General features: G+C 43.3%; 1 protein-coding gene across 1 annotated transcript in view; it reads right to left on the bottom strand.

Annotated features, from left to right (window-relative positions):
• LOC132824301 (ribosome-binding protein 1-like) overlaps nt 1–9,581 on the bottom strand; it is a 95,331-nt gene extending 85,750 nt beyond the window's left edge. Inside the window, exons 1-3 of the mRNA XM_060838645.1 lie at nt 9,566–9,581; nt 7,823–8,161; nt 5,698–6,054 (exon numbers count right to left, since the gene is read on the bottom strand). Coding sequence (XP_060694628.1) covers nt 5,698–6,054; nt 7,823–8,161; nt 9,566–9,581 — 712 coding nt within the window. The remainder of the gene's footprint in view (nt 1–5,697; nt 6,055–7,822; nt 8,162–9,565) is intronic.
• Between the last annotated feature and the right edge of the window lie 3,961 nt (nt 9,582–13,542).

Below are 13,542 nucleotides of genomic sequence, written 5' to 3'. Positions count from 1 at the left end.
AATGGTCCAACTCTGCTCCTATACCTTATGGTCAAAGATCTTTCATTACTATGTGTGAAAGGGAAATCTTGAAATAAAAAACAGTGCTTCAAAAACTTGAGGATTTTTAGCTCAGTCTGCTTTGAGAGATATGGGAAAAACTTTATGAGAAAATTATAATCGTTTTGGCAAAGTTTGTAAAATGAGGACAGCAACCAGACATTTGAAGCTGCATACTGTAATATGGTGCCTGAGCAGGTGAAAAATCAATAAAACATAACTGTTAGACCCATCAATCTCATAATTGTGTGCAAACTTTTGTGTAAAATGATTAACAAAAATTATCACTAGCCAGATTCCTGAGGATTACTATTGACCAGACACTCAACTGGACTAGTCATATAAACACTGTGGCTACAAGAGCAGGTCAGAGGCTGGAAATTATGGTGTCTTCCTGAATTCCCAAACCTTATACACCATCAAGAAAGTGACATCTCAGGAGTGTGATGGAATCCTCTCCAATTGTCTGGATGAATGCAACTTCAGCCACACATGAGAAACCTGACACCATCCAGAACAAAGCAGCCCGGTTAATTAGCAACCCATCCATGATCCTTAACATTCATTTTCTCCATCAACAATGTACAGTGGAAAGAGAGTATATCATTCCCTTAACTTCATTTATTGAATGTGGGTGCTGGCTAGGCTAGTATTTATGGTTCACACAAATTTCCCACAGGGCATTTGAGAGTCAACCACATTGCTGTGGGTCTGGAGTCACATAGAAGCCAGACCAAGTAAACGTCTGCAACTGCCCTGTCAAAGCCACACATAATCCAATTTAGAAATATGTTACTGTTCCTTCACTGCTTTTAAGTCCCAATTTTAGACCTTTCTCTCTGACAGCACCTACAGCTGTACCTATGTCACATTCACTGCAACAATCTCAAAGAGACGTTTTCAAACATGGACAGCAAGTTTGCTCAGTGCTGAGCACTGCTGCCTCACAGCACCAGGGTCCCAGGTTCGATTCTAGCCTCGGGTGACTGTGTAGAGTTTGCACATTCGCCCTGTGTCTGCATGGGTTTCCTCCCACAATCCAAAGATGTGCAGGTCAGGAGAATTGGCTGTGCCAAATTTCCCATAGTGTTAGGTGCGTTAGTCAGAGGGAGATAGATCGGGGTGGATTACTCTTCGAAGGGTCGGTGTGGATTGGTTGGGCCGAAGGGCCTGTTTCCACACTGTAGGGAATCTAATCTAATCAGCTGGGATGGCAGTAGGATTTTGGTAGCGGGATGAATTAAGATAAATAATCTGTCCATTAGCATCTGAAAATTGCATTGGGCTTTTGTAATGAGTCTCACTTTACATATCTAAGCTCCCTCTTGTTTTGCTCATGTCAAGGTTCACTAGTATTTGCATCAACTGGGCATCTGGTTGTCAATTTTGTACAGCTGATCACCTTGTTTTCCATTGTAAACAGAGTAGTGGCAGACTATATAATGATATGATAATTAATATAATCTGCAGGAACAGAAAGAATAAAATACTATATTGTGATGATTTCTGACCTGGAAGAAGCAACAATAAGGAAACAATGTAATTACTTTTAAATAACTGGGGATTTATGATTGGTTTATATGTGTTTGAATGGGATTTTGTGTATTTTATAAAGAGATAAATTATAATTTCATTCTATTAGAAGAAATATTGTTCCATGTCACTTGCTGTTCCTTGACCTGGAAGCTAATAATATACAGAAGTTATGTGACCAGAAAGGAGACCCAGAGACATAAGGTAATCAGTGTACAGAAGCAGATAGAAAGAAAAGCAGGAGAACAAGAGAAAGAAGTTGAGAAGATTATGGAATGATCAATCATGCATCAGAGAAGAGTGGCACAATAAGGACCGGTTCAGCAAGATGCTGCTGCTGCCTGGAGAGAATCAGCTAAGTTCTTAAAAGAAAGGAGCTGGAATTTTACTTAGAAGATCTGTGAAGCTAAAAGTGAGAGCTACAAGTAATGTGGGTGGCAGTCTAAATAAATGGAAACTTCATTGTTGTACTTGCTATTCCATATCGAAGATCTAGTTTCAGTTCACAATGATTAACCTGTTTTGCCAAATTGTATTATCTGTTCAAGTACAAGTGTAGGAAAGCAATATACTTCCAAATCAGGATGATGGTGGTGTTCCCATGTATCTACCTCCTTTATCCTTCCAGATACAAGTGACTGTGGGTTTGCAAGATACTGCCTAAGGATCTTTCAGCAATTTCAGCAATTCATCTTGTCAAGGTGCACACTGCTGCTTTTGAGTGTCGGTGGTGAGGTGAGTGGTTGCTTGTGGATGTACTGCCAATCAAGCAGTCTGCTTTGTTCTGCATGGTGACAAGCTTCTCAAATGGAAGAGCTACATCCACCCAGGTAAGTAGGAACCATTCCAAACACTCCTGACTTGTACCTTGACGATGTTCGACAGGCTTTGGGGATACAGGAGGTGAGATACTCATTGCAGTATTCCTCACCTCTGTCCTGCTTTTGAAGCCATTGTGTTTATGTGATGAGTCCAATTGAGTTTCTGGTCAATGGTAAACTCCAGGATGTTGATAATGGGAGGTTCTGCCATAGAAACACCATAAAATATCATGGGTGGGTGGTTAGATTGTCTCTTATTTAAGATAGCCATTGTCTGGCATTTGTGTAGCATGACAGTTTCTTGCCACTTGTCAGCCGAAGTTTGGATTTGCCCAGATCTTGTTGCATTTGAACATGGACTGCTTCAGTATCTGAGGAGTCACAAATGGTGCTAAGCATTGTGCAATCATTGGTGAACATCTCACTTCTGACCTTATGGTTGGGCCTAAGATACTACCCTGAGGAAATTCAGCAGCAATGTCCTAGAGCTGAAATAACTGACCTCCCAAAATGGCAACCATATTTCAGTGTGCCAGGTATAACTCCTGTCAGCAGAAAGTTTGCTTGCCCATTTATTCCAGTTTTGTTAGGGTTCTTTGATGCCACACTTGTTCAAATGTGACCTTGATGTCAAGGGCTATTGGTTTCACCTCACCTCTGAAATTCAGCTCTTTGGTTGAACAAGGCTATGATGAGATCAGGAGTTCAGTAACCCTAGCAGAATTGAAACTGGGTGCCATTGTGCAGGTTATTACTGAGCAGGTGATCGCACTGTTGACAACACCTTCCATCACTTTATTGTTGATTAACAGTAGACTAATTGGATGGTAATTTACCAGGTTGGCTATTTCCTGCTTTTCATGTAGAGGTCATACCCGGGCAATTTTCTACATTGTCTGGTAGATGTCAGTATAATAATTTTACTGGGAGAGCTTGGCGAGGGAAGCGGCACGTTCTGAAGCATAAGTCTTCAGTACCATTGTTGTCGGTGTCAGGGCCTACAGCGTTTCCAGTGTCCAGTTCCAGGTTCTCCAACTATTTCTTGATATCATATGGAGTGAGGATAAGGATGAGATCAAGTATGTTTTTTTCCCTCTTGTTAGTTCCCTCACACCTGCCGCAGATCCAGTCTACCAACTATGTCTTTTTGGACCAGACCAGCACAAACAATAATACTGCTGCCAAGCCACTCTTAGTGGTAGACACTAAAATTGCCCAACCAGAGTATATTTTGTGCCCTAGCCTCCCTCAGTGCTTCCTCTAAATGTCGTTCAATATGAAGGAGTACCAATCCATCAGCTAAAGGAGGACAGTATGTGGTAATCAGCAGGGGGCTTCCTTTGCCCATGTTTAGCCTGAAGCCATGAGACTTCATGGGGTTCATAGTCAATGTTGAGGACTCCTACAGCAACTGGGAAAGACAATATTGTGCTGTCACCTCTGCTATGGATAGGACATATCTAGGGATGGTGATGATGGTGTCTGGGACATTGTTTGTCAGGTATGATTTTGAGAGTATTCCTGTGACAGGCTATGGCATGACTAGTCTGTGAGAGAGCTCTCCCAATTTTGGCACAAGCTCCTAGATGTTCGATTAGATTAGATTACTTACAGTGTGGAAACAGGCCCTTCGGCCCAACAAGTCCACACCGACCCGCCGAAGCGCAACCCACCCATACCCCTACATATACCCCTTACCTAACACTAGGGGCAATTTAGCATGGCCAATTGACCTGACCCGCACATCTTTGGACTGTGGGAGGAAACCGGAGCACCCAGAGGAAACCCACGCAGACACGGGGAGAACGTGCAAACTCCACACAGTCAGTTGCCTGAGGCGGGAATTGAACCCAGGTCCCTGGCGCTGTGAGGCAGCAGTGCTAACCACTGTGCCACCGTGCCACCGTGTTAATGAGGAGGATTTTGTAGTGTTGACAGGGATGTTTCTGCTGTTGTCTTTTCCAGTGCCCAAGTCGATGCCAGTTGGTTCCTCAGGTTTCATTTCTTTGAGACTTTATAGTGATTAATGCAACCAAATGGCTGGCCAGACTATTTCAGAGGGAAATTGAGAGTCAATCACATAACTGTGGCCAGACCAGGTGAGGATGGCAGATTTCCTTCCCTGAAGGACATTAGTAAGCCAGATGGTTTTTGCCAATTGTCGGTTATAGAATCTCTACATTGTGGAAGCAGGTCATTCGGCCCATCGAGTCCACACCAACCCTTCGAAGAACAGCATACCAAGACCCACCCTATCCCTGTAACCCTGCATTTTCCCGTGACCAATCCATTTAACCTGCAAATTGACAGACTGTGGGAGGAAACCAGAGCACCCAGAGGAAACCCATGTCAAGACAGGGAGAATGTGCAAACTCCACATACAGTCATCTGAAGATGGATTCAAACCAGGGTCCAGGGCACTGTGAGGCAGCAGCTGAGCCACTGTGGCACTCCATGATTTCAACGACATCAGTAGATTCTGATATTTTTTATTGATGGGCCATCACCACCCCCTGATTGTGTAGCATTTTGAATTTGTTATTAATATTGAGGCATTAGTGCAATACCAGGCACTTTCTTTTTCCAATTCCAAAATGTTGCTTTCCTTGATCTGTAGCTGAAAATGTGTTGCTGGAAAAGCGCAGCAGGTCAGGCAGCATCCAAGGAACAGGAAATTTGACGTTTCGGGCACAAGCCCTTCATCAGGAATGAGGAAAGTGTATCCAGCAGGCTAGGATGAAAGGTAGGGAGGAGGGACTTGGGGGAGGGGCGATGGAGATGTGATAGGTGGAAGGAGGTCAAGGTGAGGGTGATAGGCCGGAGTGGGGTGAGGGCGGAGAGGTCAGGAAGAAGATTGCAAGTTAGGAAGGCGGTGCTAAGTTCGAGGGATTCGACTGAGACAAGGTGGGGGGAGGGGAAATGAGGAAACTGGAAAAATCTGAGTTCACGAGGGATTCAACTGAGACAAGGTGGGGGGAGGGGAACTGAGGAAACTGGAGAAATCTGAGGACAAGGTGGGGGGAGGGGAAATGAGGAGACAAGGTGGGGGGAGGGGAAATGAGGAGACAAGGTGGGGGGGAGGGGAAATGAGGATTCTTGATGAAGGGCTTGTGCCCGAAATGTCAAATTTCCTGTTTCTTGGATGCTGCCTGACCTGCTGCGCTTTTCCAGCAACACATTTTCAGCCCTGATACTCCAGCATCTGCAGACCTCACTTTCTCCTTCCCTGATCTGTAACCATCTTCCTATCCTCCTCCCCTTCACTTCTCTGAATCACTCTTTTCTTTTCCATCCTTCGACTCACCATTCACAGTTCTGTTTCTCCCGATGTAGAGATCATCACGTACAGTGAGTACACATTCCACTGTGAGTCCATCAGGAAGCGTTGAATGCTCCACTACACATCTGTACTTGTCACCATCATCTTTCATTGTTGGTTTCATGTTCAGTTGACTGGATACGTAAAATGTTTTATCACTACTTGTCCCAAACTGCTTTGTGTATCTTTGTAATGAAACATTTTCTGTGCCCCACTTTGTTACTTTGATCCAGCTGATATTCAATTGTTGAGGATAAAATCCAGTCACATCACATCTCACAGAGCTCTCTGAACCACTCAAAATGGTAAGAGATCGTGTGGATAAACTAACATTTGGCCGAGCTGTGTGGCAAGAAAACAAATTTCATTATATGTAGGCTTGCATAGGCCAATAACAGTAAAATAAGATGCTGGTAAAAATGTACGGATAAGTTATTAAAAACCTAGAAAATTACGATTTGATCAAATACCATCTTTTTGTTCTTTTATGTCACAAAACTGATCTTTTCAAATCTGAATACAATTAACCTTTGTAATGTCAATAAATGATTGAAAATTTCAACAAACAAATGGGTTCGAAAAGAAATTTGGGGACTGGAATGGTGTATTTTTTATTGAACATATACTTTGAAATTAGCAGAACAAAAAGACACAATTTCATAATCTCATTTAAGAATTTCCATTGTTGATCAATTCTGATTCCTGACCCCATCCAGCAGCCACTACATATGGTGGGAAAAGGGAAGCAAGTATACTGAATGCTGTTGGGAGAAGCATAATTTTCTGGAGAGGGGCAGAAAGGCAGTCAGCATCATGGAGAGGTATAGGCAAGGTGAGGACCCTGTGACAGGCAGTTAGCAATCACTTAGAGGAATGGAAGAGGTGAGGGCACTCTGACAGGCAATGGTCCGACTTTGACCGAGTGTTGTAGACTGGCACATTCCAAGGTCAAGGACCTTGCTGAGGGATGCACTAAAGCCTAGGGCAGCTGCCGCCAAAGTACAGTGAGGAAAGACCACTTGTCTAAGATGTTCCTGCAGTTATTAAATGGGAGTTCGTTCAGTTATCAGACTCTCCTGATACTTCAAATGCATGTAAGTATTGTCTGTTCAAGTAAGAGATGCCTCTGGTTTATTTAGACAGAGTGAAACTCTAATGTTTGTTTGTTTCCATGTTATGCTACCATACAGAACTGAACTGCATTTGTGATTATGTATGTATAAAGATATTTTTAATGAATAAAGTATTTTTGAAATAAAAAATAAGGCAGTGGCCCATTCCCAGAGTCTGTGCCTCGTTGGTCACCTGAGCTATCTTCTACTTGATCTGGATCTCAAAGATGGAGTGTCCACAGGGACACCATGTACAAAGCTCTGGAAAATGTGGTGTATGGGTGATGACTGTACCTAAAGTCACCCTCATCCCGATGGCCACCTTGTGTCTGGCTACATCAAGCTGTACCTCAACCCATAATATTCAACCACTAAGTTTCACTGAATACTGAGGTCTACCTGTCCCTGGTGTTGCAAAGGATGGATCTGGCCTTGGTGTCACAGAACACTCCAAGCAGTTGACTGGCATGGATGTGATGGGCCAAACGACCTCATTCTGTGCTATAACTGTCTGTCTGTTATATATGGGTCAAGTTTGATCAAAAATATATGTAAGATCCTTTTCAAAAAGTATGTATTATAAAAGAAGTTCAAGAATAATGCATTATTGTTTCTAGAGAACAAAGATATCAAACCCCTAAAAACAGATCTTTAAACACAGTCAACATGCAACCTTACGATGAATAAGGGCACCTGAGATACTTCCAGAGTGACATAGGCACAACTGAACAAATGTAGGTTTTGTGACCCTGCCACAACTCCCCAGGTTCAATGGGAGTCAGTCGTGGAGAGCCAAGTATGGCACAATCACTGCAATGCCACACCACTTCACAAGAATAATTTCAGCAGATATATTGTTTAGGTGGATAAAACAGATTGACAAAGTTTCAATGAAGAGCAGGATTTATGTTGAGGAAGTCATCATTATGTGTTGACTGAAACATTCCCTTAAATAACTTAATGCAGGAGGAAAACAGACATGTTTTTGTGATCCTTACCTGATACTTTCATTTCTGATGTCTGTTCTGCACTCTCGGGTGTTAGGAACACAATGCAAGTGTATCTTCCTTCATCTGCAATCTGTACGCGCGGAAGGAAAAGTGAGGCATCTCCCTTCAGTAAATTGCTATCATTAATTACTGCTCCGAGTCGCTTTACATTATGTTGACCTCCCGAAAAAGAATACACCTCTGTTTCTCCATCAAGCTTCCACTGAACTCCTACCCTTTTTAGGTCAATAGGGCCACCAGTATAGCTGGTCGCCTTGCATTTCAAGTGAACATTTTCATTTAATAATACTTGCAGTGGACTTTGAAACATCTCCAGATCCATTGCATCTTTAAAGGAAGAGAAAAATATTATGGAATCATCTCATGTATACCGCAACAGTGTCATAATAAAAGACATTTGTGCATTTCTTTAAAGTTTAACAGACCAATTTACATAGCTCTGCCATGTTGAATTTAAAACAATTGTTGTGGAAATTCTAAAGCTTTTGCAACAAGATGCTGTGAGGCCAGAGCAGACCACAAGGGTGCTGCAACTTCATTGGTCCAGGTTTTCTGAGGGCAGTGAATCTGAGGAATTCTCTCCTGCAGAGGGCTGTCAAGGCTGGGTCATTGGCAAAATTTTAATCTGTAAGGGAGGTCTTGCTAAATCTATACAAGATCTAAGGGAATGTATACTGGCATAGGAGGGAGCCTAGAGAAAGTTCACTAGGTTGATGCGCTGGTGTGGAGGGATTTTCCTATGAGGAAACATTGAGCAGGTTTGGACTGTACTCATTACAGTTTCAAAAAATGAAAGGAGACTGTATTAAAACATATCAAATTCTTATAGGAGCTTAACAGAAGAGATGCTGAGAGATTCGGTGGCACAGTGGTTAACACTGCTGCCTCACAGTGCCAGAGACCCAGGTTCAATTCCTGCCTCAGGCAACTGTCTTGTGTGAAGTTTGCACATTGTCTGCGTGGGTTTCCTCCCACAGTCCAAAAATGTGCAGGTTAGGTGAATTGGCCAAGGTAAATTGCCCATAGTGTTAGGTGAAGGGGTAAATGTAGGGGGGTGGGAGGGTTGGTCTGGATTTATTGGGCTGAAGGGCCTATTTCCGCACTGTAAGTAATCTAATTGCATACCATAGTCAGATAGTCTACGAAACGAGGACATAACCTCAGAGTAAGGGGTTTTCTTGTAAGACAGATGAGGAGGACATTTTTTTCTGTTAAAGTGTGGAATTCGTTATTGTAGAGAGCAGTCAGAATTGGGTCATTGAGCATATTCAAAGCTGAGACACAGATTATTAATCATTATTAATCAGTGAGGAAATCAATGCTTATGGATCAAGACAGAAATATGGAGTTGAGAATTGTCAGATGAGCCATGATGTCATCGAATGGTGGAACAGACATGATGGGATGAATGGCCCACTTCTGTTCCTATGTCTTATGGTCTCATAGATATCCAGATAATCAGTTTTGCAGGATTGATGAGAGTTGTATAGGAGAACCCTGCAGAATCCCCATGGTAGCAAATTCCAAAAGAAATTATTAAGAAAATTAAGGATCCCAATGGCCAATCCCTCTACAGTTGGAACCTTCTGATATTATCCTTTTAGATCAGAGAATTTGGAAAGTTTACTGAGGTCAAGTAAATAGTTACTGAGGAAATGTTAGACTATTCAATACTTAGTCTGAGTGTGTATTATCAGGCCACTAATTTATCTCAAATATTCCTAACTGTACCTCTGTCTGACGCCATATTTCCTCAAATCAGCCAGCTCCTTTGCCTCTGTGATGTGAGCCCCACTTCATACACCACCAGACCCAACAAACACCACCCACACCACCCCTCCTCCAAGACCACTCTGGGCCAGTCACCCAGGCCTAATCACCAGATTTGACTCGTACCTGGCAATCCTGGAACCACCCCTTACTGCTGACAGAGTCAATACTATCCCTATTCCACTGCTAGACCTGAACCACTTATTTTGGGACCCAATCCTCCTGATTTAGAAACTAATGTTCCTTTCCTGGCACTGGGTCTGACTACACCATTTATAATTTTGCTGTTACTTTTTCCAAATTATAAGTAAAGGATTCTCAACTTTGCAGCCAAAATAGCAACCCATGAATGCAAATTTCTATATAGAGAAAGCATATTCATTCCAACAGATAGGTACCACTTGGTTGTAGTACCCTTTTTATGTAAGTGCTAGTTAACTAGACTCCAATAGGGTGCAAGGCCAGGAAACTCACATTGAAGGTGCTACTGTCCCAGATGCACAAATTAACAATGAGGCATTTGACAGGCAAGTCGTGATCAAAGAGCAGAAGGTGATAGAAACTCTTTAAAATATGCACTAACAGAAGAAATTACTTCCATATGAGTTTCCTTATTTGGTGATCCAAGTGCATAGAGATCAGCATATAGTCACATGATCATTGATTTTATCTCTTAAGGGTAATATAATTTTATAACACACTTTTACGACCTTGAGGAATTCATGTGGTCATAAATGTTAGTATGTTGCTAAACATTTGCTTTTGCTACTATTCCTTATACCTTTTGAAAAAAAATATACTTTTGGCAAACTGATCAGAATCTCCTGACAATTTAAACAACTTGTACAAGTGTAAAATGAAATACACAACTTATTCAATTTTACTTTCCACTTGTCTGGTGTCCTTCATACATGGCAACTCTGTACAATTCAGGGGCATATTTCTAGTTACCTTTGTCCTCCTCAATTCTTCCGGATTGTTCTTTATTGCAGTAAATTCTAATCTCTAACCTGGCATGTTTTTAAAGTGTCTCTCTCACTTGCTTTCCCATCAGCCTATTTAAATATTACCATCTACACATAGATTAGATTCCCTATAGTGTGGAAACAGGCCCCTTGGCCCAGCCAGACCCATTTCCCTCTGACTAATGGACCTAACACTATGGGCAATTTAGCATGGTCAATTCACCTGACCTGCATGTCTTTGGACTGTGGGAGGAAACTGGAGCACCTGGAGGAAACCCATGCAGACATGGGGAGAATGTGCAAACTCCACATAGACAGTCACCCGAGACTGGAATTGAACCTGAGACCCTGGTGCACTGAACCACTGTGCCACCCCCACGGTAGTAACAAAAGTAGAATTAATGTAGAGTTCTTTACACATCATGCATATTGCCATCACTAATTGTGATCTAAAGCTGCTGATGATTTTTTTTCTGGTAATTGATAGAAACAATGAGAGACTGAGTTATTTCCAATGTACAATAGTGTATAAATGTAGCCTCAAATTCAAAATGGTTCTCAGAGTTCATCAAGTAAAAAGTGAGGTCTGCAGATGCTGGAGATCAGAGCTGAAAATGTGTTGCTGGTTAAAGCGCAACAGGTCAGGCAGCATCCAAGGAACAGGAAATTCAACGTTTCGGGCATAAGCCCTTCATCAGGAATGAGGAAAGTGTGTCCAGCAGGCTAAGATAAAAGGTAGGGAGGAGGCACTTGGGGGAGGGGAGATGGAGATGTGATAGGTGGAAGGAGGTCAAGGTGAGGGTGATAGGCCGGAGTGGGGTGGGGGCGGAGAGGTCAGGAAGAAGATTGCAGGTTAGGAGGGTGGTGCTGAGTTTGAGGGAATCGACTGAGACAAGGTGGGGGGAGGGGAAATGAGGAAACTGGAGAAATCTGAGTTCATCCCTTGTGGTTGGAGGGTTCCCAGGCGGAAATTGAGGCGCTCTTCCTCCAACCATCGTGTTGTTATGTTCTGGCGATGGAGGAGTCCAAGGACCTGCATGTCCTTGGTGGAGTGGGAGGGGGAGTTAAAATGTTGAGCCACGGGGTGGTTGGGTTGGTTGGTCCGGGCGTCCCAGAGGTGTTCCCTGAAGCGTCCTGCAAGTAGGCGGCCCGTCTCCCCAATATAGAGGAGGCCACATCGAGTGCAGCGGATGCAATAGATGATGTGTGTGGAGGTGCAGGTGAATTTGTGGCGGATATGGAAGGATCCCTTGTGGCCTTGGAGAGAGGTAAGGGAGGAGGTGTGGGCGCAAGTTTTGCATTTCCTGCGGTTGCAGGGGAAAGTGCCGGGAAGTGGAGGAGATGCAGTGGAGGGCATCTTTGATCACGTCTGGGGGGAATCTGCGTGACTCCCTTGTCAGGTCCACACCCCCCACCAACCCAACCTCCACTTCCGGCACCTTCCCCTGCAACCACAGGAAATGCAAAACTTGCGCCCACACCTCCTCCCTTACCTCTCTCCAAGGCCACAAGGGATCCTTCCATACCTGCCACAAATTCACCTGCACCTCCACACACATCATCTATTGCATCCGCTGCACCCGATGTGGCCTCCTCTATATTGGGGATACGGGCCGCCTACTTGCGGAACGCTTCAGGGAACACCTCTGGGACACCCGGACCAACCAACCCAACTACCCCATGGCTCAACACTTTAACTCCCCCTCCCACTCCACCAAGGACATGCAGGTCCTTGGACTCCTCCATCACCAGAACATAACAACACGACGATTGGAGGAAGAGCACCTCAACTTCCGCCTGGGAACCCTCCAACCACAAGGGATGAACTCAGATTTCTCCAGTTTCCTCATTTCCCCTCCCCCCACCTTGTCTCAGTCGATTCCCTCGAACTCAGCACCGCCCTCCTAACCTGCAATCTCCTTCCTGACCTCTCCGCCCCCACCCCACTCCGGCCTATCACCCTCACCTTGACCTCCTTCCACCTATCACATCTCCATCGCCCCTCCCCCAAGTCCCTCCTCCCTACCTTTTATCTTAGCCTGCTGGACACACTTTCCTCATTCCTGATGAAGGGCTTATGCCCGAAACGTCGAATTTCCTGTTCCTTGGATGCTGCCTGACCTGCTGCGCTTTAACCAGCAACATATTTTCAGCTCAGAGTTCATAAACCAGCTAAACATTGCTTATCCCTGGCAATGATAGCAGCTCAAGAAGTAGTTAGAACTCACCATACAATTTTATTTAATCATTTCCCAGCATTATAGAATATATTATTTTTTTAAAAAATGAGTTTACTTCAAATAGCAAAGAGCAGAATTACCTCTGCCAAAGAATTATTATGTAGGTGATTGTTTATCTAATTACAAACCAAAGATATTTTTATTTTCAAAATTAAATTAACTACAGGATCTGGTAAATTATTTTTCTGCAAGGCTCACTGAAATTGTAAGCTTATAAATTATTACCATAATAGGTTTAAGGTGAGGGGGAAAGATTTAAAAAGGATGACGGGTAACTTTTCCACACAGAAGGTTGTGTGTGTGTGTGTGTGTGTGTGTGTGTGTGTGTGTAATGAGCTGCCATGTAAGTGGTGGAGGTGGGTACAATAATCACATTTAAAAGACATCTGGGTGGACACATGAATAGAAAGGATTTAATGGGCCAAATGCTGGCAAATGGGATTTCTGGTCAGCACAGAGAAGTTGGGCAAAGAGTCTATTTCTGTGTAGTATAACTCTATGATTCATATGTACTGAAAAGTTCAAAACCTACGTATAATAAAATTTCACTAATGCTTAATATTAGAGTATGACCTTTACTAGTAATTCAGCAATCGTTTTCCATACAAATCTTGTCTGGGGAATTTAGTGATAACAGGAACAGACCAAGCTATGAATCTAATTGCTGGCGTATACAATCCTGCCATGCTTTTAGCTCAAACTACATTGGAAGAGTTGCTACAGTCTACTTGTG

The sequence above is a fragment of the Hemiscyllium ocellatum genome, chromosome 18 (assembly GCF_020745735.1).
Source record: "Hemiscyllium ocellatum isolate sHemOce1 chromosome 18, sHemOce1.pat.X.cur, whole genome shotgun sequence".
Classification (NCBI taxonomy): domain Eukaryota; kingdom Metazoa; phylum Chordata; class Chondrichthyes; order Orectolobiformes; family Hemiscylliidae; genus Hemiscyllium; species Hemiscyllium ocellatum.
This window is presented reverse-complemented; position numbering and strand designations above follow the sequence as displayed.